The 25,584-nt window shown below is 36.0% G+C and overlaps 2 protein-coding genes across 3 annotated transcripts in view; both read left to right on the plus strand.

Annotated features, from left to right (window-relative positions):
- The first annotated feature begins 1,511 nt into the window (after positions 1-1,511).
- Positions 1,512-6,453, plus strand: Vps39 (vacuolar protein sorting 39). Its single transcript, XM_077446890.1, has 13 exons — positions 1,512-1,764; positions 1,925-2,074; positions 2,162-2,289; positions 2,364-2,567; positions 3,491-3,677; positions 3,771-3,888; positions 3,961-4,087; positions 4,162-4,683; positions 4,749-4,971; positions 5,051-5,506; positions 5,576-5,805; positions 5,875-6,009; positions 6,073-6,453. The coding sequence occupies exons 1-13, from the start codon at positions 1,695-1,697 to the stop codon at positions 6,226-6,228; spliced, it is 2,706 nt and encodes a 901-aa protein (XP_077303016.1). The 5' UTR covers positions 1,512-1,694; the 3' UTR covers positions 6,229-6,453.
- A 1,374-nt stretch (positions 6,454-7,827) lies between these two features.
- beta-Spec (spectrin beta chain) overlaps positions 7,828-25,584 on the plus strand; it is a 62,283-nt gene continuing 44,526 nt past the window's right edge. For both annotated transcript variants that reach the window (XM_077426856.1, XM_077426855.1), the window contains exon 1: positions 7,828-8,258. The gene's annotated coding sequence lies outside the window, so the exon portion shown is untranslated. The remainder of the gene's footprint in view (positions 8,259-25,584) is intronic.

Here is a 25,584-nt window from a genome sequence, read left to right on the forward strand (position 1 = left end):
TGCCGCCACCCTAATTTTGAAACGAATAGTGTGTCAAGTAACTTGCAGCATACTCTCTTAAATATGATAAAAACAACAGTAGGTCTACATAATTTTTTATTGGATAGTTTTCTTATTGGAATTATAGTCAATTTCGCTACGTGTAGTAATAATTGGTTGTGATTTTGCCCCCTCGGTACTGGTATATCTTTAAATATACGTGTATGTGTACTAGGAAAAACTGTCTTCACGGTTTATTTGTTATTCTGAAAATTGTTTTGTCTTATTTGTGATTTTTAACAGCGTCGTGATTGTTTCAACGCCTTTATCTTATCGCCGGCATCGGATCCATTAAATCCATTATCGTAGTGTCTGAAAAAATAGTAGTGTGTATAGTTGCATTGTCATTCGATTAACCTACTTGTGCTAACAAGTGCATTTTCAGATAATGAAAATTTATTGTATGGTTGCGTTTATCAATGTGGAGCATTTTTTGTTTATGTTTGTTTAATCTATATATTATTAATTAAAAAAAATATACAATGAACATAGTCGTTACAATTTCTGCCTTGATTTTTTATCACAAATACTAAATTACAATAATTTTAATCGACTATATTGTATTTGATGAACTACAAAACATATCATCAACAAATTGAAAAATAAACTTATGTTGATCATGCGAAAGTATCTAAATATACCGCATAATTTTTTATATTACATAAGTATTGTTGCGTAGGGGTGGGTGGAGGATCCAAGTAAAAGGCCAAAGTAGTGTCACAGCATTTATTGGTGATAAAGGAGATACACGCACTGGCAGTTCTCAGTCCAGAATGTCTTGACATCGCCTAAGTACCGCCTTATAAGGGGTACATCTCTCAGGGCATCTTCGACGTCTAATTTGTTGAACTATTGTTATGGTCACGTACTCGGATATGTATTCCCACGACATTCGGTCCCACGGTACCAAGGTATCGGTCACTCCTGAGAACTCCACGGGAATGCGACCAAGTACCGCTACTACGTCATTGATTAGCTTACTTGCACTTAGTTTGCAGATACTCCTCGAAACCAATTATAACGGTGGCACGGTGTCAGGGATGCGCCTCGGCTTAATCCGATTGCACTTAACCGGCGGCTCTTTACTAACCTCTTATTTTAGTATACGTAACAGTATACATGTACATATATTCATTATCCTATCTATAGTAAATCAAAACTTTCCCATGTAATTAAAATAGTTATTTACACAATATTTTTTGCTAAATGATAAAAATAATAAAATTCGCCAATAAAGATTTGTAGAAATTGAACACTTTAAATTCTAAGAATAAAATTTGAGTGGAAAACTAATATTTTCATTGATTAATAATTAACTTTCATATCTAACTGACTAAATTTCAATATAAAATATTAATTTTATTTTTGATTCCATTTGATTGCGTTATTAATTATATCAATCCAACTTTAATAACTGTATAAATTATTTTGTGAAAAAAAAATCCCTTTTTAGGACATGGTCAACGTTCATCGACTTTGGTTCACCGTGCGCAGCTGCGATGACATCTGTCAATGTAGTCGAATTGCACTCACTGTACAGCTATGAGCTATCGTCCGGTGTCTTCAACATTATCTGCTTATCAACTGCTGTACTCTTTGTCATCATAGTTCTGCACTTAAACACTGCATAATTCGCTCCAACAACATCTTTCAAAATGCACGAAGCCTTCGAAATTTCATCCCTGTTAAAACTCACCGAACAGATCGAATCCATAGCGGCCTACGGTAATTGATAATTATTCATATCAACAATATAAAACTATGCAACCATATAAATATTAGTTTTAGTTCATTTATTTTGTTTATTATTTTCAAAATGACTCATTCACTATGTCAATTCCTTGGAGGCTTTATTTTATATGTAATTCTATTTTTCCCATTTCAGATGATAACTTACTGGTTGCAACCCGTCAAGGGCATTTGATGATGTATTTGGTCACTCCGAATACTGATAGTTCAAAATATAAAATCCAAGTCTTGAGATACCACAAAACGTTCAGTAAAAAACCCATTCAACAGATAGATGTCATTCCTGGTAATAATGAACATATCACTTTGTGTAAATATATATATGCACTGACAAATCAAAGTCTCATGTATGTGTTTGTTTGTTAATGTTTAGATCTCAGTTTGCTGTTATGTTTGTCGGACAATATTTTAGTTGTACATGATATGAATATAATTAACTTTCCAATTGTACAAACGATCCATGAAACTAAGGGTGGAACTTTATTCGCAATGGACCATGAGGTTTTATTGATCTATCTATGTGTAAATTTTAATTGTTGACTTTTTATTTAATAAATTTATTTGAATCATTTCAGCCTGCAATCTCTATGACTGCTGAAAAAATATCTCTCATACGTTTGGCTGTAGCAGTTAAGAGAAAAATACAACTCTATGCTTGGAAACACAATGAATTTAAACCACTCAACGTAGATATCACAGTGTCCGACATTCCAAAGGCCATGGTTCTGGGAAAAGATGTTATTTGTGTTGGTTTCAAAGAGGAATACACTATTTACAGTGTAAGTTTAAAATAGAACTACGATTTTACATACCTCAAGAATCTTTTGAAAAGTCTTTTCAAAAGAAAAGAAGAAAATTTTTGCCATTTTTTATAGATGCGGTGAATCTGTTACAACCATATTGTCATATATTGATGTGGTTTTGCATAAAGTATTCAACCCAAATTAGTATTTTTTGACATCTCCAACATTCAATTTTTTGAAATTATTTTATTTTATACCAGGAAGGCCTAACAGGTAACCCCAATGCGCCTTCCCAGCCCGGAAAATTGTACATTTGATACAAATATTATTAGTATTATACAAAGTACATCAATTAACATCCATAGAGACATTTGTGGTCAAATTTGTAAATTTGCAGCATTTTATGCAATTCAGCGAAATTCGAGATTGCTGAAATCTTGAGATTTTGTGTGCCAATTTGTTAAAAGCGTTTCAATGAAAATCAAATAAATTGGCAAACTGATAGGAAACACTCGACCTGGAGTAACAAATCCAAAGTCTGGCCAGCAGAAACCAGTGGGATTTGAACCCGTGATCACTTTGTTCAAAGCATTATTTTCTAACCACTAGTCTATCTTGCTGGTTTTTATATTGTATTCTTATAACAAATTCTTAAATCAAATCACTTGAAGTTACAAATATACAAAAATTACTCATATGATTTGATCTTGCAGGCAAAACTATGACCATTCAATAACCATGTCAGAAAAACGCTTGTATTATATTTACAATAGAACCTACAATGGTTCTTTTTGTAAATAAAACTTTTAAGTTTTGAACTTCAATATACATAGTATAATGCATATGTACATATATACAAAGTATAATGCATATGTACATATGCATTATACTTTTGCATGCAATATTTTCCTTATTTACATTTGTATTACTAAGCTATTTTTATTAATTTCTACCATTAGTTGTCCGGAACTACAAAGGGGCAATTCATAACAAGCAGTTCTCGCTCAATGGAGCCTTGCATAACCAAGATGTCAGACACTTCGTTTATGCTTGCACGTGATCAATCGTCGGTCATAGTTCAAGAATCTACTCCAACTATGTTGTCAGAATCGGTAATGAAAGTCAATGAGCAATTGATCGCTGCAGGTATGCCACATTGAATTCGATATCATCAGAATCACTAAACAATACTGATTGATCGAATTTGATATTTAATTAGTTATGACCATTTTTTTGCAGCTCACGATGCTCCGTACATATTAGGGTTGTTGTCCGATCAAGTAGTCGTTCATACTATTGATCCGCCGATGTTCATTCAAACACTATCTGAATTAAATAGAGCTAGACTTCTATATAAGTAAGTGCATGTATGTGTATTCTTTTTTCTGATTATATTTTAAACGTCTATACGTTAGTTCTTTTTTAATAGATGTCACCGAGGTTTGCTGTACGCTGCATCTGTTAGCCAAGTTTGGAGAATTGGTGCTGTTGATATTACCAAACAGCGACAGATGTTATTGAAAGATAAACATTTTCAATTAGCTATTCAGTTGACTGTATGCTTTAATTCTGAGAATGTATATTATATATTGTATTGCTATTTATTATGATTGGAATTATTTTTTGACAGAATATGTCCGACGAATCCAAAGAAGAAAAGAAGCAAAGAATAGATTCTATTCAAATGCTTTATGCGCTTGATCTATTTGACAATAAAAAATTTTCGGAATCTATGCAAATATTTCTTGAATTAGATACGAATCCGTCTGAAATTATAAGACTTTTCCCTGATCTTTCAACAACTAATAAGCCTACAGCAGACTCTTCAAATGGAACTAAACCGCAAAACCCAGAATTAGAAAACAGTCTGTTGGCTCTTACAGAATACTTGAGAATGGTTAGACAGAAAGTTATAATTAAACTAAATCCTAAGCCTGTAAATGGCGAAACGCAAAAAGGAGGTGTAAACCAGAATGAGGCTGTAGCAAAACATAATGAAATGACATCCTATCAAACTGAAACTGAAATAAAACAGAATGAAACTACGCCGAAACTAACTGAAGCTGAAATAAAACAAACGGAAGCTATGATAAAACAGAACAAACTTCTTCTAGAAATAATTGATACGACTTTACTCAAATGCTATTTACAGGTAATGTTTTCGTAATTTGTACTCTATTTGAATTTTGTTTGTATTTCTAAATATGGAGTTTTCAGACCAATGATGCATTTATCGGACCGTTGTTAAGATTAAATAATTGTAAGCTAGAAGAAGCTGAGCAAGTGTTACTCCAACATAAAAAATACAGTGAACTAATTATTCTATATCAAACGAATGGGCAACATACAAAAGCCTTACAATTTATGAAAGATCAAGCTAAACAATCTGATTCAAGTTTGAAAGGATTTCATCGAACTAAAAATTATTTACAACATCTCGGTAAAATAATACACTTAATACATACATATATCATTCTTAAATTTAATATTTATTTTTATTTGATTTCTATTGATTGAAGGTGCCGAACACATAAATCTAATATTTGAATTTTCTAATTGGATATTGTTGGAACAACCTGAGGAAGGTTTGAAAATATTCACTGATGATATATTAGAAGTTGAAAATCTTCCTAGAGCAAAAGTCTTAGATTTTCTATTGAGAGAACACGAATCACTCGTCATTCCATATTTAGAGCATATAATACACATTTGGGCTGACGATAATGCAATTTATCACAACGCTCTCGTTCGAATATTAAGAGAAAAAATGATCGATACCAAAGGACTGTATTCGGACGTTGAGAAACAAAATTGTAAAGCAAAACTTCTTTCTTTTCTTCAACGATCCAATTATTATTCGCCCGAAATGGTGTTGGTACATTTTCCAAACGATTCTTTATTTGAAGAACGGGCAATTGTACTCGGAAAATTAGATGCTCATGAACAAGCGTTATCGATCTATGTTTACATATTAGGTACATACATATATTGTCATTTTAAAATTGTCTTAAATGCTTTTATCTTCAACTTGATATATATTTCAGATGATGTACAACGTGCAATAGGCTACTGTGATGAGGTAGACCAGAAATCCAAAGATAATAAAAAAAATCTTGATGTATATGTTATACTTATAAGACTATTGGTAAATCCAACAAAAGAAGTTCTTCTGAACGGTCCACTTTGGAACGTTGCGAAAACTCCATACAAACCTGATATAGACACGGCACTGTCTTTACTAGAAAAACATGCCGACAAAATTGATCCTCTCAAAGTACCCATTCAGATTCTAGAATGAAGTTGAAATATCTCATACAATTTCAATATGTCGTATCATTTTTAGGTTTTATTAGCTCTTCCGGATTCCGTTCCAATTTCAAGGTTAAAGAAATTCCTCGAAATTGCAGTTCAAAAACAATTAATCAACAGAAGACGAATGCAAGTCTTGAAAGGACTTCTGTATGCTGAAAATTTACAGGTAATTCATCATTGTTTTATTTCACGACAACTAATAATTAATTTGTTCCTCAACAACTTTCAGGTGCAAGAATTGAAGATGATACATGAGTCACAAAGCGTAGTCGTAGCTGATTATAATGTATGTCCTGTGTGTAAAAAACGATTTGGTAATCAAAGCGCTTTTGTTCGATATCCTAATGGGGATATAGTGCACTATTCATGTCAAGATAAAAAATAATAAAACGTGCTCATATTTGTTTTTTTACATCATAAGTACATACATACATAGATTGAATATATTTACTGTGATCTATTAGTGTCATTTTGAGGAAGTAGTTAATTTATAATTAACATTGTATACAATGCTTCTTTATACAAAAATTGCTATAACTTAATATTGTAATTTTTATCGCATTGTGTAATTATTTAAAAATAAATATATGTATATTCATATTATAGTGATTAATTTAATGTTTGAAATGCATTTTATCGGTATCAATGACGCCCACTTTGATAACTTTTCAAAGTGCATATTTATTACTAGCCAGTGACATCATCGAACCTCACCTTCCACCCAATTCAAATTCCAGCCCATTATCGACCATAATAAAAAAAATTGTTTCTGCATATTATATATTTTCTTCAATACAAATTCTTTCTGAAATTCTTAAAAAAAACTTCATATGCCGACAAACATAAATATTGCGATCAGCAATAGGTCTTCTCGTGATCATCAACGACATGCTGCAAAGCTACCAACTTACCGATGAAATTGTACTCGACTTGTGTCAGTTCAATTTTAACATTAATTTTTTTGGGTCTACTCTGTTTGATCAATTTGTATTTTCTACATTTGTCGTCTGCTTGATCAGGAATTTGCATTCACAAAAATGTTTTTTATATACATTTATGTAATATGTTTAAAAACAAAATTTGCTCATATATAATCACTTTTTTTTCTTTGTAACGTTTTTAATTACAAACTTATAAACTTGGAATATATCTTGTCTCTTTTTTTTTGGTATAATACGGATAAACTGCATTACATTTGGCATTATTATGATCCGACAATTTATGTCGTCGTATCGTCGATTTCAAAACAGCCTGGATACACTACTGATTATCACGATACTAACCTACTACACTATGAAAACGTATCTTGATACGCGTAAAACTATTAATAATATTGATAGTATAGCTTGCCCCATTCAATTGGCCTACGATTTAGAAGCAGATCATGAACAATGAATTTAACTGTACTGAATTGCACAATTTTTATGCAAATTGTTTGCAATCGAGTTGCGTGTTATAAAAAAAGATTAATTGTATGAAATACTGTTGAAGAAAATGAACAAAAAAACAATATTCAAGCGAAAAGGTAAAATATATAAAAATCAGTGGTGGCTCGACCATATGGGCTGCGAGACTGCAGCCTCCCAGTACAGTACAAATGCATGCTATTTTTGTTTCCATTTGATCACCGGTATGGTCAATGAGTAAACGGGCTACTTCTCAAATGTGAGTCGCTAACAGGATAACTGCTCGCACGAAAATCATTCGCGCGGATCTCCTGTCGCACAGGAAAATTGCCTTACAAAAAACTGTCCAAATATTGCTAAGAACATGCTTTTTTCTACGAGATTCTTATTATTTGACCAATATTTGGGCAATTTTCGAGTGACAGGAGATCCGCGCGAGTGATTTTCGTGCGAGTGGTTATCCCGTAAGCGATTTTGAGAAGTAATCACCGAATCGGTCAAATAGCTACTGCAGTCTGATTAATCTTCCCCCTCCCCCCCACTATGGATTCTCACGAGCTGCTACTGATAAAAATATTGCACAATTCAAGTGTATGCATATTTTGATTGCTTGAATTAATCAACACATTGAATTGTAATTTTGAAATGAAAGAAAGTGCGTGAATCGGTGGAACGAAACGAAAATAGGAGAAGTAGAGCACGTAGGACGCAGCGATAGTGGTGGCGTCTGGTGTTTGTTTTTTGTCGAGTGGCCACCCTGCGGTGTTGCAGTCGAGTCGAGTTGTGTGAAGGCGGTCGTCGCGGCTGCGCGCCCGACGGAAGCCGCATTTTACGAGACGCCGGCGACCGGCGATTATATTGACGGGTCGAGAGTTGAGAGTCGATAGTAGAACGCGCGAGGCAGCTCGTCGCCACTTCGAGCGACACCGGCCGACAGCCGCCAACCGCCGATAGCCAACAGCCTACAGCCTACAGCCAACCGCCAACGGTCAATTGCCGAACTCCGCAGGTACGTCAAGTGCAACTCCTCGTCGGCCGCTACCGGCAGACGCGACTCACCCCTCCCCTCTCCTCTCCTCTCCTCCCCGCAATCGCCCGCCCTGCACTTTTTCATTCATGATTCGTGATAGTGGCGGCTGTCAGTGGTGTGATGAGTGGTGGTGTGTGGTTGGAGTGCGGCGAATGTAGGCAAGAGTACGATTGCGATTGCGCATGCGCAGGCGCCGCCCGATCTCCACAGTCTACATCACCGGCCAAAATACACGGCCGCGCCCCCTCGGCCGCACGCTCATCGTCCGCCTCATCTGTCACTTTATATGTACTCGGTCAGATCGGATTCGCCACCTCATATTCTCTTGCAGATACATATTGCCTACGATTATCGTTCGAATTAATTGAACCGCGCATGCTCGTTATCGGCATCGTTATGTTTTGATTCCAATTTCAATTTGACAGCCGGAAGTCGAGTGTTTTGTTTTGAAACGCATCCGAATTCAGTACTCTGTTCATAATACATATTCCAATTGGATTTTTATTTGTATGAGAATTTTTTTTTTTTCTTTTGTTTAATTTTTTTTATTTGGATTATTTTACACTTTTAATGCGATGACAATTTTTTATTATAATTTAAACGATCGTTTATTTAAAAAATAATTTATTATCGTATAGTTTTATAAATAATTTTTTTGGTCGGGGACCGACGGCTACGGAGCCGCATGCGGCTCTTGACATTATCTCTTTACGTAACGTTGATAATATAAAGCAATATTCAAACGTAATATTCAAGGTATTGCTTTTATAATACAAAAAGTGAACATTTTAAATGTTTAATTATACTCCCAAGGACTAAGGAATTATTTATTTATTTTATTTTTTATTATTATAATAAATGAATAAACAATAATAGTATCAAATTAATGACTAATGTGACCTGAAAAATTGCCCCAATGCGTCACACCAGTCTTACAAAAAAATAAAATTTAATATGCTTTAAGAACCGTGTGTAATTTTATTAGTTTCTTTCTAGAATCGAAAATGATTCACATTTGTTTTATTGTTTTCTTTTGAGTTTCAAGTGGTTCCTATTGTATTTTTTAGGTATATTTTATTTTAAAACAACAATTAGGCTAAATTTAAATTGCACAATTGAAAAATATATTGTAATTTAAAAAATAATCAAATATATTTTATGATATATCAAAAGAATCTAAAAATTGTATTAAAACTAAACAAAATTCATGTAAAATGCGATTTAAAATTAATTAAATATTTCTAAAATAGTCTTTTTATTACAAGACTTTTATATGTTTCACTTCGCTGATAATGGTTCTGGCAATATTCCTACATTCTTCCCATCGGTTTGAAACTTTGCCATTTTGCGCGGTTTGGTCACCGATAGAAATTTAAATCGCTTCCGATAGTTCGATGGTGAAAAATAATCGTAATAAACACGTTTTACCCTGTAAGTGTTGACGTCTTTTCTGTTGAAAACCCGCCGATATGAAAATTTCGCCAACATTTCCAACTAGAATTATTAGAAGTAGAAATCCAATAGAAAACAAGTATAAAAATTGCAACTGATCCAAACGAATCCTAGACCACTACCGCCGAGGATTTCGAGTTTTGTAAAGAGATGTTAAGACTCTCTAATATATCTTGCAACAATATTAAATAAACAAAAGAAGTCTATAAATCAATGTATTCTTCCAAAACTAGTTCTATCTTATTCATTGCTGTTAAAATGTAATGCTCACAATCTAAATGCCAACTACAATCTAAAACACTCAGCAGTTAGGCATTTCCATCGGGAAATTCTGCTATGGTTATAAATTCAGAAATTCCAGAAAAACCAGTCTATAAACATTGACACGAATTACACGACCCGTGTTCAATGCATTTTCTTTTCAATGCTACCTGTGAAGGCTTAGCGGGTAGTATTCTTGTTCACTTTGCACATGTTCAAAATACAACACCCATCGGCGTTTTTCAGGCCCATGGACTTGTTGGCGAAACGACGATCGGCGTTGATCAGCATTCAAAGGGTTAATCAAAATTTACGTATTATATTTGTAGCATTCTGTTTTGTTTTGTCGAACGCGTCAATGTCGAGGAATTTGACAAGAATTGATCGAAAGTGTCGTTCTCGATTAGCCGGCAGTCGAAGCTGTGCGTTTAAATGAAAAAAAAAAGAAAAAAAAACGTGCGAAATTAAAAATAGAACGGTGCATTCGCTAACTGAGTGACCCAGATATTGTCGTCCTTTACTGGTCGCGTGGGGAGCGAAAGAGACGGCGACAGGTGTTCGAACGTCGACTGTTTGTCGAATCGTGAACGAGTCTGAAACCGTCTGAAATCCGATTTTGCGGCAATTTCATGCTCAAACAACACATGAACACATGGCCGTACGTTGTGCCCGTGACTTAATAATTTCATTAAATACATAACGCCATTACGACGACGATCGCACTGTGCGTATTCTGCGAGCTCGATATTTTTCGGTCGAAACACCGGAAATAAACGCCATCGCGATTCGACCTCTCCCCCCCCCCTCCCTCCCCCCTCTGCCTTTTCAACTATATGTATGTACTTCAGACTTTTATTTCAGTACCGGTGTTCGACATGTTTATTATAAAATTGTGCTATGAAATACAATCTACATGGTATGAGTATTACGTTTTGCGATATGTATGTATGTATGCTAAAACTTCGCGTTACAAACAAATTTGACATTTTGAATTATTTGTTATATATGTAGATTTAAATTATATGTATTTCATGCATTGAAATTTGATTTTTATTTTGAAAATTTTGTTTAGAAGAAATATGTTAAATGCTAAAGGTCTGACCGCACTATGCGTCCGCGATTCGAACAGCAGTGTGCGGCCAAATATTGTTTGTATGAAATTGTATGAGATATTTTATTTTATTTTATTTTATTAATTGAAAAATCAACAGACAGGATGTACATAGATATGTATAAAAAAACAAATAGTAAATAAATAATATATGTAACATCCGAGTCCAATAATAGATTTTTACAAAAATGAAAAAGATAAATATAAGGAAAACAAATTAAAAAGTAAATAATAAAGGCATGACAAAATAAGTAGAACATTGCATAATTAAACTATATATAGTATTAAAATATTTGGAAAAGGTTATAAAAGAGAATATAAGAAGAAATTGAAATTTACAAATATAAAACAAATGAAAAAGGTAAATACAAAATAAACAAATGAAAAGGAAAATAATGAAAGCTATTATGTGATTAAATAGCACATAACTAAACTAAAGTATAAAAATATTGGAAATATTGGAAAAATAGAATAGATATAACGCACTACGCGTCACGCGACAGAGTTGCCTTTTGTATCAACTTTGCCGTGTTGTGTCGTGCTGCAGCAGTCGACGGCCGTATAGTGCGGTCAGACCTTACATTGATAAAATTAAAGCAAACGTTACATTGATAAAATTGAAAGAAAAAAAATGATTTTAAATATGCGGGTCTCCAGTTATGCCCAATGGTACTAATTCATATCCTCTCATCTTTATGAAGTTTTTTTTTTATATGCAGTGTAATAAAAAAACTCAAAGAACAATGCATTGTTACTTATTAGTTAAGGGCGGCGGTCAAGTTTTCATTGCCCACAAAAAATGGTTCACTATTGTCAATTACTATTGTTCTACAAAGCAAGAAAACAAAAAAAAAGGTTGACAATAGTGAACAATTTTTTGTGGCAATAGAAACTTGACTACCTCCCTTTACTTATTAGTAGACACCGGATAGTCTCAGTGCTTTTTCTAGGAATCGGGGCGGTTTAGTTCTATTTACAAAGCTAGAGTCAAAAAAAAAAAAACGTTCGGCGAACCTTTAACAATGCAATGAACAATACACAGCACCCCCTGGGTCCGTTTTTTTCAAGACGGCACCTTGGTTATCCGGCCTTTACTTATTAGCAGACTTAAGCGGCTAGGATGTTTTAACCCACAAAAATGGTTCACTATTGTCAGCTTTTTTTTTGCTCTCTTGCTTTGTAGTAGTTGATAATTGTGAACCATTGTTTGTGGGTTAAAGCATCCTGGCCGCCTAAGTCTGCATATTAGCAGAGATCGGCCGACAAAATTCTTTTGTCCACTAAAAATGGTTCATCATTGTCAATACTATTGTCCTACGAAGCAAGAGGGCAAAAAAGGTTGACAATAGTGAACTATTTTTCTTGGGCAAAAGAAACTTGTCCGCCGATCTCTGCTTTTTAGTTATCATTAATCATCGGATAGGAATCGTGGCATAAAATAGCCCCGACGACTACCAATTACTACAAAATTTTATGAAGTTACTTTTAAATTGTACCAACGGAGATTCATATTGTAGGATCATGTTGTTAGGAGATATGGGCGGTGGTGCGAAATGAGACTCGCATGGTGGTTTAAAACGTTTATTGCTAGGCGGAGAGCCGCAGCGGCATAATCGTTCGTAAAGCGTCACATCACAAGATGACAACGGAACCATTCTTCAACTCAAGCCAATCCAATCATTCAAACATGCATTCTTTTAGGCTATAAAACTAAATCCCACACTTTGTGTATATATATTTTTCATTTTTATATGAGTCTTTTAATGCCTTTTAATTTACAAGTATGTAGATATTTAAAAAATAAATATTACAATAATAAGAGTCACGGGAGTCCATACGTGCGGGGATGGAATGAGGTGGGGGGTGCAACGCGGTGGATGGAGGTGATGCTAATTTACCGCAAGGATATGAATGCTGAATCTGCTTGCGACAATAGCCTCGGGTGTGGTTGATGTATCGATTCCTTTCCAAAATCACTTGGACTTAAACCACAAATTATATTTATGTAATTTTAAAAATCGAAGAAAAACTAACACTAGTCAAATTTACCGATTGTTTAGAAATCATATGATAATGAAAACATTATTATAACTTAATAGTTAATATACTTTTGTATATGCATTGCAATAAAATATCCAAAACTAAACTGAAAAATTCACATTAATCAAAGGTACTGTTGGTTGAAAAAAAATCCCGACTTTTTTTTCGTTATTATTTATTTATTTATTTATTTTGTAAAGAGTTCAAAACTCGTCGTATTTTGGAATTTTAATTGTAAGTGTCAATCGATGTGCACTTACGCTAATTATTCTCATTCTATTTTCGTACGTTGAGGGTTCATTCAATTCGAATTGGGCACTTCTAATTTTAAATATTCGGTTTTGGATGAATCGACAACACTCATTAATATGTATGACTTTTCATTTTATCGCTCGTTGCGGGATCTCGAAAGTGAAAGGACACTCGGATGTTCTCCACCGAAAATTAAATCGGATGACCTCATAGTTTGTATACACATATATATGTATATCTATGCAGTAATAATAAAAAAAAAAACAACAAAATAATTGACCGGCTCGTTTAGACTGCTCTAGTCCTCGCCACGTAATAGTAAATTCGTCCTGACGTCATGTTGTGCAAATCGACCTTAATTTGTCGTTATCTCTCGCAGCATTGTTAATTTTTGCGCGAACGCGAGCTGAACAATCAGACCGTAAAAATCGTCTATTTACATTCATCATCAGTTCTTACGTAATGACCTGAGCCGGTGTTTGTTTTTTTTTCTTCTAAATCAAAAACCGCAAGTCGATTTTGGTACTCGTATGGTTTAAATTTGCATTTGCAGTGGACAGATGGTTACGCACGATGGTGATGATTCATCGGTAATTATAACCAAAAATATTTTTATACGCGCGTTTATTTTTGGATATCGCGAGGCTCCAGTGGGAGGGGATTCGTCGTACACAATGATGATGATATGTATATCCAAAATTTTTCATATGTCGGCTTCGATGCTGCGAATTGAAACTAATGGATCCGTTTTGCGGGTCAAGGAAAAACTAATTCAAGCCGGGATAGATTTGCTTTAATTATATCTTGGGTATTAATTTTTCCGATGAGAATGTAATTCGATATTCCTCTCGGACAAAACTTGTTTATGTTATTGTAATGTTATACGTTCTGTCGAAACTCGGATTGAATTTACTACGCGAGTAATGAAGCAGGCCAGGCTAGAATGCTGGGAAATTTAAGGTAAGGATGCAAGTAAACTTTTGTAAAGGACTTGCACAAGTGATGTGATGGATGCAGGTGATGTAAAATATAGCAGGTTTATTTGCTTCGTGTTAGGGATTGCTATTTATGGTCAAATTTCATTTACCGGTAAACAATTTCTCCCATTATCGGTTTACCGGTAAACAATTTCTCCCATTATCGGTTTACCGGTTTTATTGATTGATGATTGTATGTGGTTACTTTTCATAAAAACGTTAACCTAGATTGATCTGTATATTATTCAAAAATAAATCTCGGGTGAATAATATCATAAATAAATAAATAAAAGTCGTCATAAATAAAAATTTATAATTTAATTTGAAAAACCGTCCGATTGCATTTATTACGACTTGGTTGGTCTGTGTTGCCACTCTTAAGCGTGCATCAGTGTAGCCACTCTTTCGAATGCATCAGTGTTGCTACAAGATAACTGTCAAACTGACAGACGACTCGCTACCCACTACAAGTTATTATAATGAGTTACTCTGTTACCATTACAAAACTTAAAGACCTATAACAAAAGAGAAATCTGATGAGTTTACTGCCTTGCATACCTCCTATTCATCCCGCTCAAAATAATACATTGTCATTTTGGAAATTTAATACTGAAAATATCCACAATACGCAATTTGCGTCGATTTTTAATGCAATAATAAGCCTGTAAATATACTTACATCGCGATAAAATAATTTAAATGGCGAAATTTTGACGATTTACCGGTAAATCGGTAAAGCGGTATTGCAATCCCTACTCCGTGTACCTACTACGTTCTTTAGATCTACTGAAAATATACATATGTATGTATGATGCAAATGTAAACATTTCGCTTTTGACATGTACATATGTACATAAAGTTCATCGGCTTTTTGCGTGATGTTCGTTTTTTTTCTGTTAATTTTTAACACTCGAGTGTCGGTGAATACACACACATAATGTTTCATTGTAGTTTTGGCATCGCTGTTTTGAACCATGCGGAAGTTGATGTTTGTTCGTTGCGTCCGTTATAAGCGGAAGAAGTCGATTTAGTATTCAGAAGGGCCGCTGACTAGTGCGGGGAACCTCATGGTGGTTTCTTTGTGGTATACCGTTTTGTGCTGAAAAATTCCATGAATATTCCTTTGGGAGTGGGCCGTCGAGTGGAAAGTTCTGCCCCACAGGTGTTGTCTCGTCTTCGTCTGCGTTTCGAACCCCTTCCTCCCCCCCATGCTAATATCATGTTATGATCTGGTCGCCATGGTGTTCGGTTGAATGTGTAATCATTCACTTGAATGGCTAGTAAGCGCAAAAACGCTCCCGGAAAACGGTACATTCATACATACAGCAACGAAAACAGTACAATAAAGTTAGATACCAAAAAAAGGAGAATCTGCTGGGTTTCGTCTACTTACATAAATTTCTTCAAATGTGGTGCAAATATATCATTAACCGGATGATTTGCGAGGGACTTTGTTACCCAAGCTAAGTTGCTCGTGGTCACCCAACTTAGGCAACCAAAAGCGACCAATAATTCACTCACAGGGTGTTTTCAATATGTGTATGACGATACAGTCACACGTATTCATAGTTTTTTTTTTTTTAATTATGTAGCTGTCTCGATACAACGCTATACATTTTGAGGGATCGTGATGATCAACCAGGCAATAAAATCACCATGACCAGACCGAAAGCCGGCATCCGATCTCGCTAGTCGGTTGACTCTATGACTCGGGCAACCAGTAAGCTGCTCGGTATGGCATGCTTAATACAACTGAATACATTTGATCTGGTCGCGCAACAATGTCATCCACCAAGATGCTCGAGCTCAAGTCATAGAGCTTTAAGGGTGAGTTCAATTCATGCATCAAAGCCGACAGTGGTCGACTTTAGGGCAATCCATACCACACTGAGTGGTATGGGACGTTATGTCCTTGGCTTGTGTTCCGTGACCGTAAATAGTGGGTGTTCCCCAAACCGAATTCGGGTGTAGTTGCACAATCCGAATGCATTTGCTTGGGAGGTCACACTTGTATGCATTCGACAAGTTTCTCCTACATTTCTTCAAATATGGGATTTACCGTTATCGGTAACTGTAAAGCAATGATAAAATATCACCGAAAACACTCCAGGGGGTGATTTTTGGAACTGTGTACCATATATATGGGCTAAGAGTGTTGCGGTTTTTCGCATGTTTAACAGTATCTAAAAAAACACGTACCACGTACCACTCAGTGTGTTTTCGTCCTTATGCTTTTTATACTTTACGACCTTGCTGACAGTTAGATGACGATGATGGGTGTTGTACGTGTACACACCTGGTAAACCCTCTACGGTATGAGAGGGTTGATTTAACACCGGTATTCCTTCATTCGTCGATGTAATGTGTTTGCAGCTTTGTTTGCTTACGTTGTTCGAGTCGAATGGGTCTACGTGACGAGACAGAATATTAAACGACAGAAAACGCAAATATCGGAAGGCAAAGATCGAAAATCGAAAGAGCAAAAAAAAAAAATGGTGCATGGTAAACGGTACATACTCACTTAATTTGCGCGAGCAGGATACAACAGGAACAAAAGGAACATGCTTTTCCTCCCGTATTCTGCGCGCGCACATTAATACGGGAGGAAAAGCCTGTTCCTCTTGTTCCTGTTGTATCCTGCTCGCGCAAATTAAGTGAGTATGTACCGTTTACCATGCACCATTTTTTTTTTTTGATTTTTCGACTTTAGATTTTTCGATTTTCGATCTTTGCCTTCCGATATTTGCGTTTTCTGTCGTTTAACATTCTGTTACGGAGACCGGAGTCGAATATATGTATGTACATCCTCAGTAGACAAATATGACATTTGGATGAATTCGAAGCATTTATCTTAGATTGGAACTATGGGCATTTGAATAGTTTAGACATGCATTTCGAACTTCCGTTGATATTTAACAGCGTGTGCACGGAAACGTGTCCAATTTGAGTGGTTTCGTAGCTACCGAGCTGCTACTACATCAAACTGCGCTCCTTTTTTGATATTTTTGCCCGAGGAGAGAGACACGAAACAACTCTCTCCGCGTTTCAAATCTTGTCGACGCATTCGCTTTTTTTTATTATTACAGACCGCACCGCATCAAAGTGCATTCGTTGTTCGGCGGCGATCGATAAGAATGCCAAAATCGCCGATATCCGACCTGAAATTGGCGATCGACGAATCGCGACCGTGAAAATTGGCAAGTGGAGGGTGGGTGATTCGTCGAAGTCAATAGTCATCTCGATCACGCGGCTGACTAAAAGAGCGATGTCGTATTTTGCAGGGGCGATTAAGCGACGCTCGTCAGGACAATTCGGTCTAATTAACCGGTGACGCAATATGCAGACACTGTCGGTACATGATAGGTATAAACCGCTTCTTCCTGGAATTTTTCTGCAACTGTAGATTGTTTTCGTGTCTGTGTCATACATAGAGTTTATAAAGAAACAGCTGACGGACCTTTTTTCAGTAAATTTGAAAATTTTGGTTCAAATTACAGGTATATTTCGCATACCTACATCTCCACGAGCAGTGTTTTTAGTTAGTTATTGAAGTTAAACTTCTTTACGAACGGTATAGTGAATTATTTTGAAACGTTGCACGAAACTAGAGTAGGACAATGGGGAAGGCAACCCTCTCCTTCCTTGAGAATTACCGCACAAACCTATCTGTCTTTTATCTGGTGCGTATTTGACAGGTTTTGCGTATGAAGTTTCATTTATATAGTTAAGTATATAGATTTTTTTTTAAACATTTAGTTATTTTACTCGGTTCTGGTACCACTGAGAGTGTTTGAGTAAAATAATGTGGATATAAGAATATTTTTGTACATGTGTGCATTTTTCAGTTGCGCAATTTTTTTGCGACTTTATCTTATAAGAATTTTAACCCTCTCCCCGTGGCTGACGACTATAGACGTCATGCTTAAAATTCTAGCAGCTATAGTTGGTCCGCCGTAGGAAGACACTTGGGAAAAACATAAATGCTATCCTTTTCACCGCCTCTCGACAAATAGCATTTCGTACGTACAATGTTCTATTGTCTATACAGATGGACTATATGGATGGGATGGCTTGATTCATTAATTTGGTCACTTGAATAAATATTACAATATACATATATTTACGGTCGAAAATTCGGTTTACAAATCCGTTAAAAAAGGTACAGGGAAAAGTTAACGTGGGCGAAGGGTTAATAAGGAGTCTTTGTCCGGTCTATTTATCTAAAAAAATCTAAAAATACCTTTCTATTATTTGGATTTTAAAAAGAACTTTACCATATGATGTATGTATAACGAGGAGAGATATTAGATATAAGAGAATACGTGGTTGAGAAGTATGACAAGGGTAATGGATATAGTGAAGACAATGAAGGGATTGAAATGGCAATGAGCGGGTCACAGCTTGAAGAATGGACCAAATGAGTGGTCGAATGAGAGAATTTAAAAGGGTGAAAGGAAGGCCGCGAGGAAGATGGGAAGACGATATCAGGAAAATCTATGGGGTGACGAATGGAAGCGTGTTATCTAGCAGTGGATGGTGAGTGGCTGTAGATGATGATGACGTAAATTGTGTCGGTACTGACGTACGATCGTGCAAAACTTTACCGTTCTAGAGTTCATCTTCGAGCATATTAACCTTGAACTTTGTGTTAAATGTTAGATTCGCTCAGACTTTAGCTTCTAGGACTTTCACTTATCAAATGTCTGCATCGAGAATGCTGTTTCAATTTTTAAATACGAAAGATTCGTCTTCTCTTCTTAAATTTCGATCTATGTACCTATCGTTTGCTGCAACGTTGTCAAATCCACGTTGACCCACTAAAGGCCTCGAGTACCCAACGGCACACCAGAGAAAGTCAGCTTCTTCTCACTTTTCTATTAAAATTTCACCGAAAATTATCAACCGCCACACCATTTCAGTACTTTTTATTGGAATTGATTCCCTACATGCAAACGGCTAGGCTCGATCATAATCCCTCGTTCGGTGTGTATCGAGTTTCGTGATAAGCGATGCTATTATACTTTTTTTTCAGTGGCGGCGCTCCGACTTTAGTTGCTCCGAAACACGAAAGCGTGCATGGGGTATTTTCATTACGTTTTCTTGTGTGTGGTGTGTACCATAGCTGCTATACCATGAGTTAATCGCGTTCAGTTACTACTACCATTATTACCTATAGTTTTTCCTTTGTTCCATGGCGCTGCTATGGTACACTGTTGTACCGCTCGTTGGTCAACTATCAAATCGTACCGAAAACAAAACAACCGTTATCCACTGTTTGTTCCCTGCAGTACTACGAGCGCAGAGGACGATGCTCTCGTATCGAGTTTTTGTTTTGTTTTTCTTCTCTTTTTTTGTTTTTTTTTTTGTTCCCCACTGGGGTCTCGTCTTGCATCAGCAGAAGTCACACGCGCTGTCTGCAATAGACGTGGTCTAATTCTGAAGTGACCGGTTGCACAAAATAAATCGTATGTGATTATAATAGTTTCCACCGTGAACTCTCACGACGCCGTGAATGTACATTTGTTGTATTGTAATAATCGAACAGGGAAGCCATAGTAAGTTACAAGTCTTGGGGGTGATTTTTTTTTTAGAGTCAACCCTTAGCATTTGTTGCGCAATCGGAGCATTGACCTAATAATCGCCGTTTCATGTTATTATATTATTTTATTTTTAAAAGTACGCATGTACAGTGGATTCCACTTAATTGGAACACATCGGGCCAAAATATTTTGCCCCAAACATTCCGCTGACTCTAATAAGCGAAGCTGAAACATTATAATTTTTGGTTTTCGTTGCTTGCGATTCATCCTTAATACCGGGCTGACCTGATTAACCGGCGTCCCAATTAAGCGGAATTCACTGTATCAACTGCAATTATTGTTTTTCTTTCAGTAGTTGTCAGATAAAATCGGCTTAAGGTCTGGGTTCACTTTTGGCGATGCGTTGTCTTGTCGCACCATAAATTTTCCCCTTTTTTTTTCAACTGTAACTACTTTTTTGTCATTGGGGACAGGATTTAGGTCAATATGCCATAATATTAACCCGAAATGATACTCTCCGTGGAATGTCCATGTTGAAAATGGTTCGGAAACGTGGGAAGATTGATTCATGCGCTGTCGCCAAAAGTGAATCTTGAGGGCGAAGTCACACAGGGTGGTACTTTCTTTTTTATAAATAGTTTTGCACATGTAAAAAAACGCTAGCACGTATGATCTTTGCTATTATGGTGATCCAGGCCAAAACTCTATTTTCTGTGATATTTTATCCTTGTATTGACACAGGTTTGACAGTGGTTGATTGCGACATTTGAAGAAATGTAGGAGAAATTTGTCGAAATAATAAGATCGTAAGAATTAACAATAACATGACGATACGCCCATCACAGCTGGAGTCCACCTAGGCATGCCGTGCCGTATAATTCAGTGTGTTTGCATCTTAAGTTTACTATTTTGGTGCATATTTAACTTTCATGTATTTTTAGTTCATCCGATCCCACCGTTATCAAGGATTAAATTTCACCTTGAGTATACGAAACCAACGAGCGCTTGCTGTAGCTGAATGTTTTCATTTTAATTTAAATAAATGATGTCATAATTTACTACTCTAAAACGTATTGCAAACAACTTCCTACCATATATGTATGTATGTACGTACTTTGCGTGTTGTCAGCGTATCCTTTTTTTGTATTCAAACTTTATTTAAATTGATTTCCTGTGTGAGGATTTCGTCCAATCGGTGGCTAATTGCAATCGCTAAGCAGACAACGACAAGTATCTATAAAAACTATTGTGTTAGTGTTAGTAGATTAGAACTAATCTCCGTAATCTGAAGAGTAAACAACTCGTAGGAGCGTTATCTTTACTGTTCTTATAATACTAGACGGAAATAAATATAATTGTTAACGTAACCCTCCAATCCGGTTACACGACCGTGTCATCCGGAGATCAATCAACAGGTATATTAAATTCGCTGTGTGTGTTTTGTCGTCGTGAAAGTTTACCTGATCGAAATGTCAATGTAGTTACGATAACATTCAGTTGAAAAAGGACAGAGGCGAGGAAAAAAATAGCAATTAGTAGTCTTGCATGCCTACCACCCCAATTTCGACACGTTTGAGCGACGCGCCGATGACGATCATGATCACGATCAACCCACACTGTATTGTTGTATTTATGTTACATTATTTATTGTTGGAGATAACCGTAGTTTCGAATCGGCGCTTTTGAAATAAAAGGTTCATTCTCTTTGGTACTACTGTGCATTGTCGCGTTTCGGTCGACCGTGAACCATTGTTTTTGCATTCGATGTGAAAGGGTTAGTGTTGATGTCATCTTTGATCATTGTATTATAGTATCAGGTGTTGGGAACTAGTAGCTCTCTCTATGGAAACTTAATAAATACAAATACTCCAGATCAGTTGAATAGTAACACCTACTGCAATATTTTGTTCATGCTTATCGATTTGGGACTGTAAAAATTATAAATAATGATTTTTTTATATTATTATATGTATACCTCAGTGGTTAGTGTAGTGTTAAAGCGTTCAACTGTATGGGTCACGGGTTAATTCCCTGGTCCGGTGCTGTAAGCCGGACCTTGTGTTCCAGGATATGTGACTCCTCCAATGTTTGCCAATTTATTTGATTTTATTGAAACGGTTCCATAAAATTGGCAACCTGCCCTATATCTCGCAAAATTCGAGTTTATAGCAACTCGAATTTGATCTGTCAAATTTATCCACAGGTGTCTCTATGATCAGGGCCGCGGAGAGGGAGGGGAAGCTGGGCTTAATGGTCCAGGGCCCGGACTACTTGAGGGGCCCCGTGTTGGGACGTTCGACTGATCGATATTGATATTTTATATTATTCTACATAAAATACATATATTTCTTTAATGCTAAATGTTTATTATTTTTCGATCCGCGCATTCTTTGTGTCCAATCTGAAATCGTACCTGTTATATCATACTTTATTATTCGATTATTTAAAAAAAATAGCATTTGACATACATATTGGTATTTTTCTAATAGTTCTAATAAGATTTTTTTTTTGTTTGTCATAGGGTATGGAATTATTTTTCCAGGGCACGGGACTCCTCTCGGCGACTCTGTCTATGATGCTCTGTAAAATTTATCTATACATTGTTTGTCGATGTTTATAATTGGCCAGGAAGGAGCATTGTAGTTTATCTGCTAGGCTTTCATGGTACGAAATAAGAATCGATTTTCAATCACTGCTATAATAGCTGATACACTGTTCATTATCAATCGAGTTCTTACAGCCTATTGTTTCCCAAGTGACGTTTCAATTTCAGCGAAGGAATCAAAATCAATATTGTACTTCCTCTGCATTGTTTGGTCGTGCTCATATTAAGTCTTTCAGGGTTATAAAATTGTTAACGCTTCATTTCTTGATATTGTATTATACCAATTTCATATTTAGTACAACATAAAACCCTGTTATGTTCCTGTTATGAAAGTCGTTGGAGATTTCGACCCTTTCCCCTCGCTTTTCGTCGTATTAATTCCAACGAATTCGAATGTAATGTCACACCTTGACCTGCGGGTCATTGGTTCCTATTATATCGCACTCGTGTTCCGATTGTCCAACGACCGAATATTTTAACTCTCATTTTGTTGTCATCGGCTTCGATAGTGTGTGCCGTAGGAAACGATCAAGTTTGGGTTGGGGAGGGGAATGTTTTTATGTTTATTTTATGGGTGCGGTCAGCTCAAAACACTCATCTAGTAACACTACCCATTAGAGAAAATATCACTTTCTTCCGGAAGGTCGAATTTTTATTATTATTACACATATGTAAGTTTTTGGTTTGGTTTTTGTATGCACTTGCGACACGTACTTATGTATGTATTATTTTTGCCTTGCAAAAGAATGACGTTACCCCATTGCATCATCGAAAGCAACGCCACGCCCAAACTGTTCCGATTACACACGCATGTTTGTTTTTATTACTATTTTTTCAACTATGTAATATGGTGTTGGTTGTGCATTGTTATGAGGGAATGCTAGGCGAGTTCCAGAAGTGTCTGTCTGGAGATAAGCGTTGATTTGGGTCAAGTCAACTGTCGAATCGGAGATAATTTTGTGACGGATGTTAAATAGAGAACCGGTGTTTCTTCGCCGATGAAGCGTGAACGGCCACACGCAAAACGTCTGGTGAACTTTTGAATTCCTCAATTCCAGCGATCGCTAAAATTGGCACACAATTTTTGTAAGGCAAAATTTTCAGATTCCTAACAAATATTTGTTTTTTGTTTCGGGCTCAATATGATTTGAGTTTGATATTGAAATGTCACCAATTACGAAGGCAATTTACTCCTTAACCCTTTTAATGCTGACCAACGCCGATCGTCGTTTTGCCAACAAGTCCATGAGTCTGAAATACGCCGATAGGCGCTGTATTTTGAGTATATAATAATGAATTAAGAAGAGGCTAGCCTTTCAGGTAGCATTGAAAAAAAAATGCATTGAACATGGGTCGTGTAATCCGTGTCAATGTTTATAAAGACTGGTTTACACCGGAATTTCTGAATTTATAACCATGGCAGAATTTCCCGATGAAAATCCCTAACTGTTGAGTATTTTAGATTGTGGTTTGGCATTTAGATTGTGAGCATTACATTTTAACAACAATGAAGAATATGGAACAAGTTTTGGTAAAATACATTTATTAATATAATTCTTTTGTTTATTTTATATTGTTGCAAGATATATAAAAATAGTCTAAACACACCTTTACAAAACTCGAAACCTTCGGCGGTAGTTATCTAGGGTTTGTTTGCATTAGCTACAATTTTTATACCTGCTTTCTATTGGATTTCTAAACAATTCTAGTTGGAAATGTTGGCGAAATTTTCAGCGTGGCGGGCTTTCAACAGAAAAGACGTCAGTATTCAAAGAGTTGAATGAGTTTTCCCAAAGTTTAAGAAAATTGTTAATTTTATGTTTCAAAAAAGACGAATGTATACAAAAATGTATAGATTGTAGGGTAATATGTAATGGCACTTAAGATTAGATAGGAACCGTTTCAAAAATGAAATCCGATAAATTGGCAAACTGATGGGAATTTATCGACTTGCAGCCAGACATATTCAATTCTGATCAGCAGCACTACAGATAATACTGAATGAATGAATTCTTTTCAATCGAGGTCAAGCCATGGAAACCTGTAGGTGGTTGGAATTGACGCAACCACCAAGCCATACTGCTGTCTATGGATGTATATGTTCTAAATTAAAGTGAAATTAATTACTCGTACGAAATTAGCTTGTTAAATTGTATGGGATAAAGGAGGCAACCTGTTTATATATTTTTTGTAATATATGATTTAATAATTTTATACACATAATGTTCACGGATGTCAAAAAATTACTCATGCGTGATGGTTCATAAAATTCATTTATTATGTAGTGATTTGTTTATATTGGCTTAGGTTTTATTCCTTTTTACTTACCTCCTTTACGTTTTTACATTATTTTGGAATGAACGTGATAGCGAGCCATTTGAAGAATTTTAAATTTACAGTCATTTATATGGAATTATGCACTACATCGGAGATTCCACGTATAGCGTTGCGTGTTATAAAAAAGTTCCAGAAACACTAGTCTAGACGTTTTGATAGAAAAATGGTTCCCCACACTGCTTCTATTATGTTGCGTAAGTATAGAATTTTTAGAAAAGCATTCCTCGTCATTCGCAAAAAAAGTCGCGCAATAATGAAATATCCAGCACTCACTCTTCTGGATTATCCATGGATATCGACGAAACCCACGTCCTCATTAAGAAACCCAACGGTCGCTTCCTGCCAACGGACGATTTGTTAAGCGTCGGCGTGTTGCACAATAATGACCACCATCGTTCATTACTCCAATGAAGAAGAAGAAGCAGCACATAGAACAAAAAATAAAAACTCCAGAAGAAAGTTCAACGACCTCGACCATCATCTTCCTTCCTCTCAACGCACCCAGCTATGTACACAGCGTACACCCAAATATGTATATACATATGTATATCAGCATGAAATGTTGTGACCGGTCACCCCACATTCGCCCATTTGTTATATTGTGACTGGAAAGTAAAGGGGTGGGGGGTGGGGTGGGGAGATCCTTCCGTGGAGTTGGGTGGTTGAGGGTGATTGAGGAATGTGTGGTGACGTCACTTTTCAGGGGTGTGAGTGGAGCAGGGGGTGTCGCC

The sequence above is a fragment of the Arctopsyche grandis genome, chromosome 3 (assembly GCF_051622035.1).
Source record: "Arctopsyche grandis isolate Sample6627 chromosome 3, ASM5162203v2, whole genome shotgun sequence".
In the NCBI taxonomy this organism is placed as follows: domain Eukaryota; kingdom Metazoa; phylum Arthropoda; class Insecta; order Trichoptera; family Hydropsychidae; genus Arctopsyche; species Arctopsyche grandis.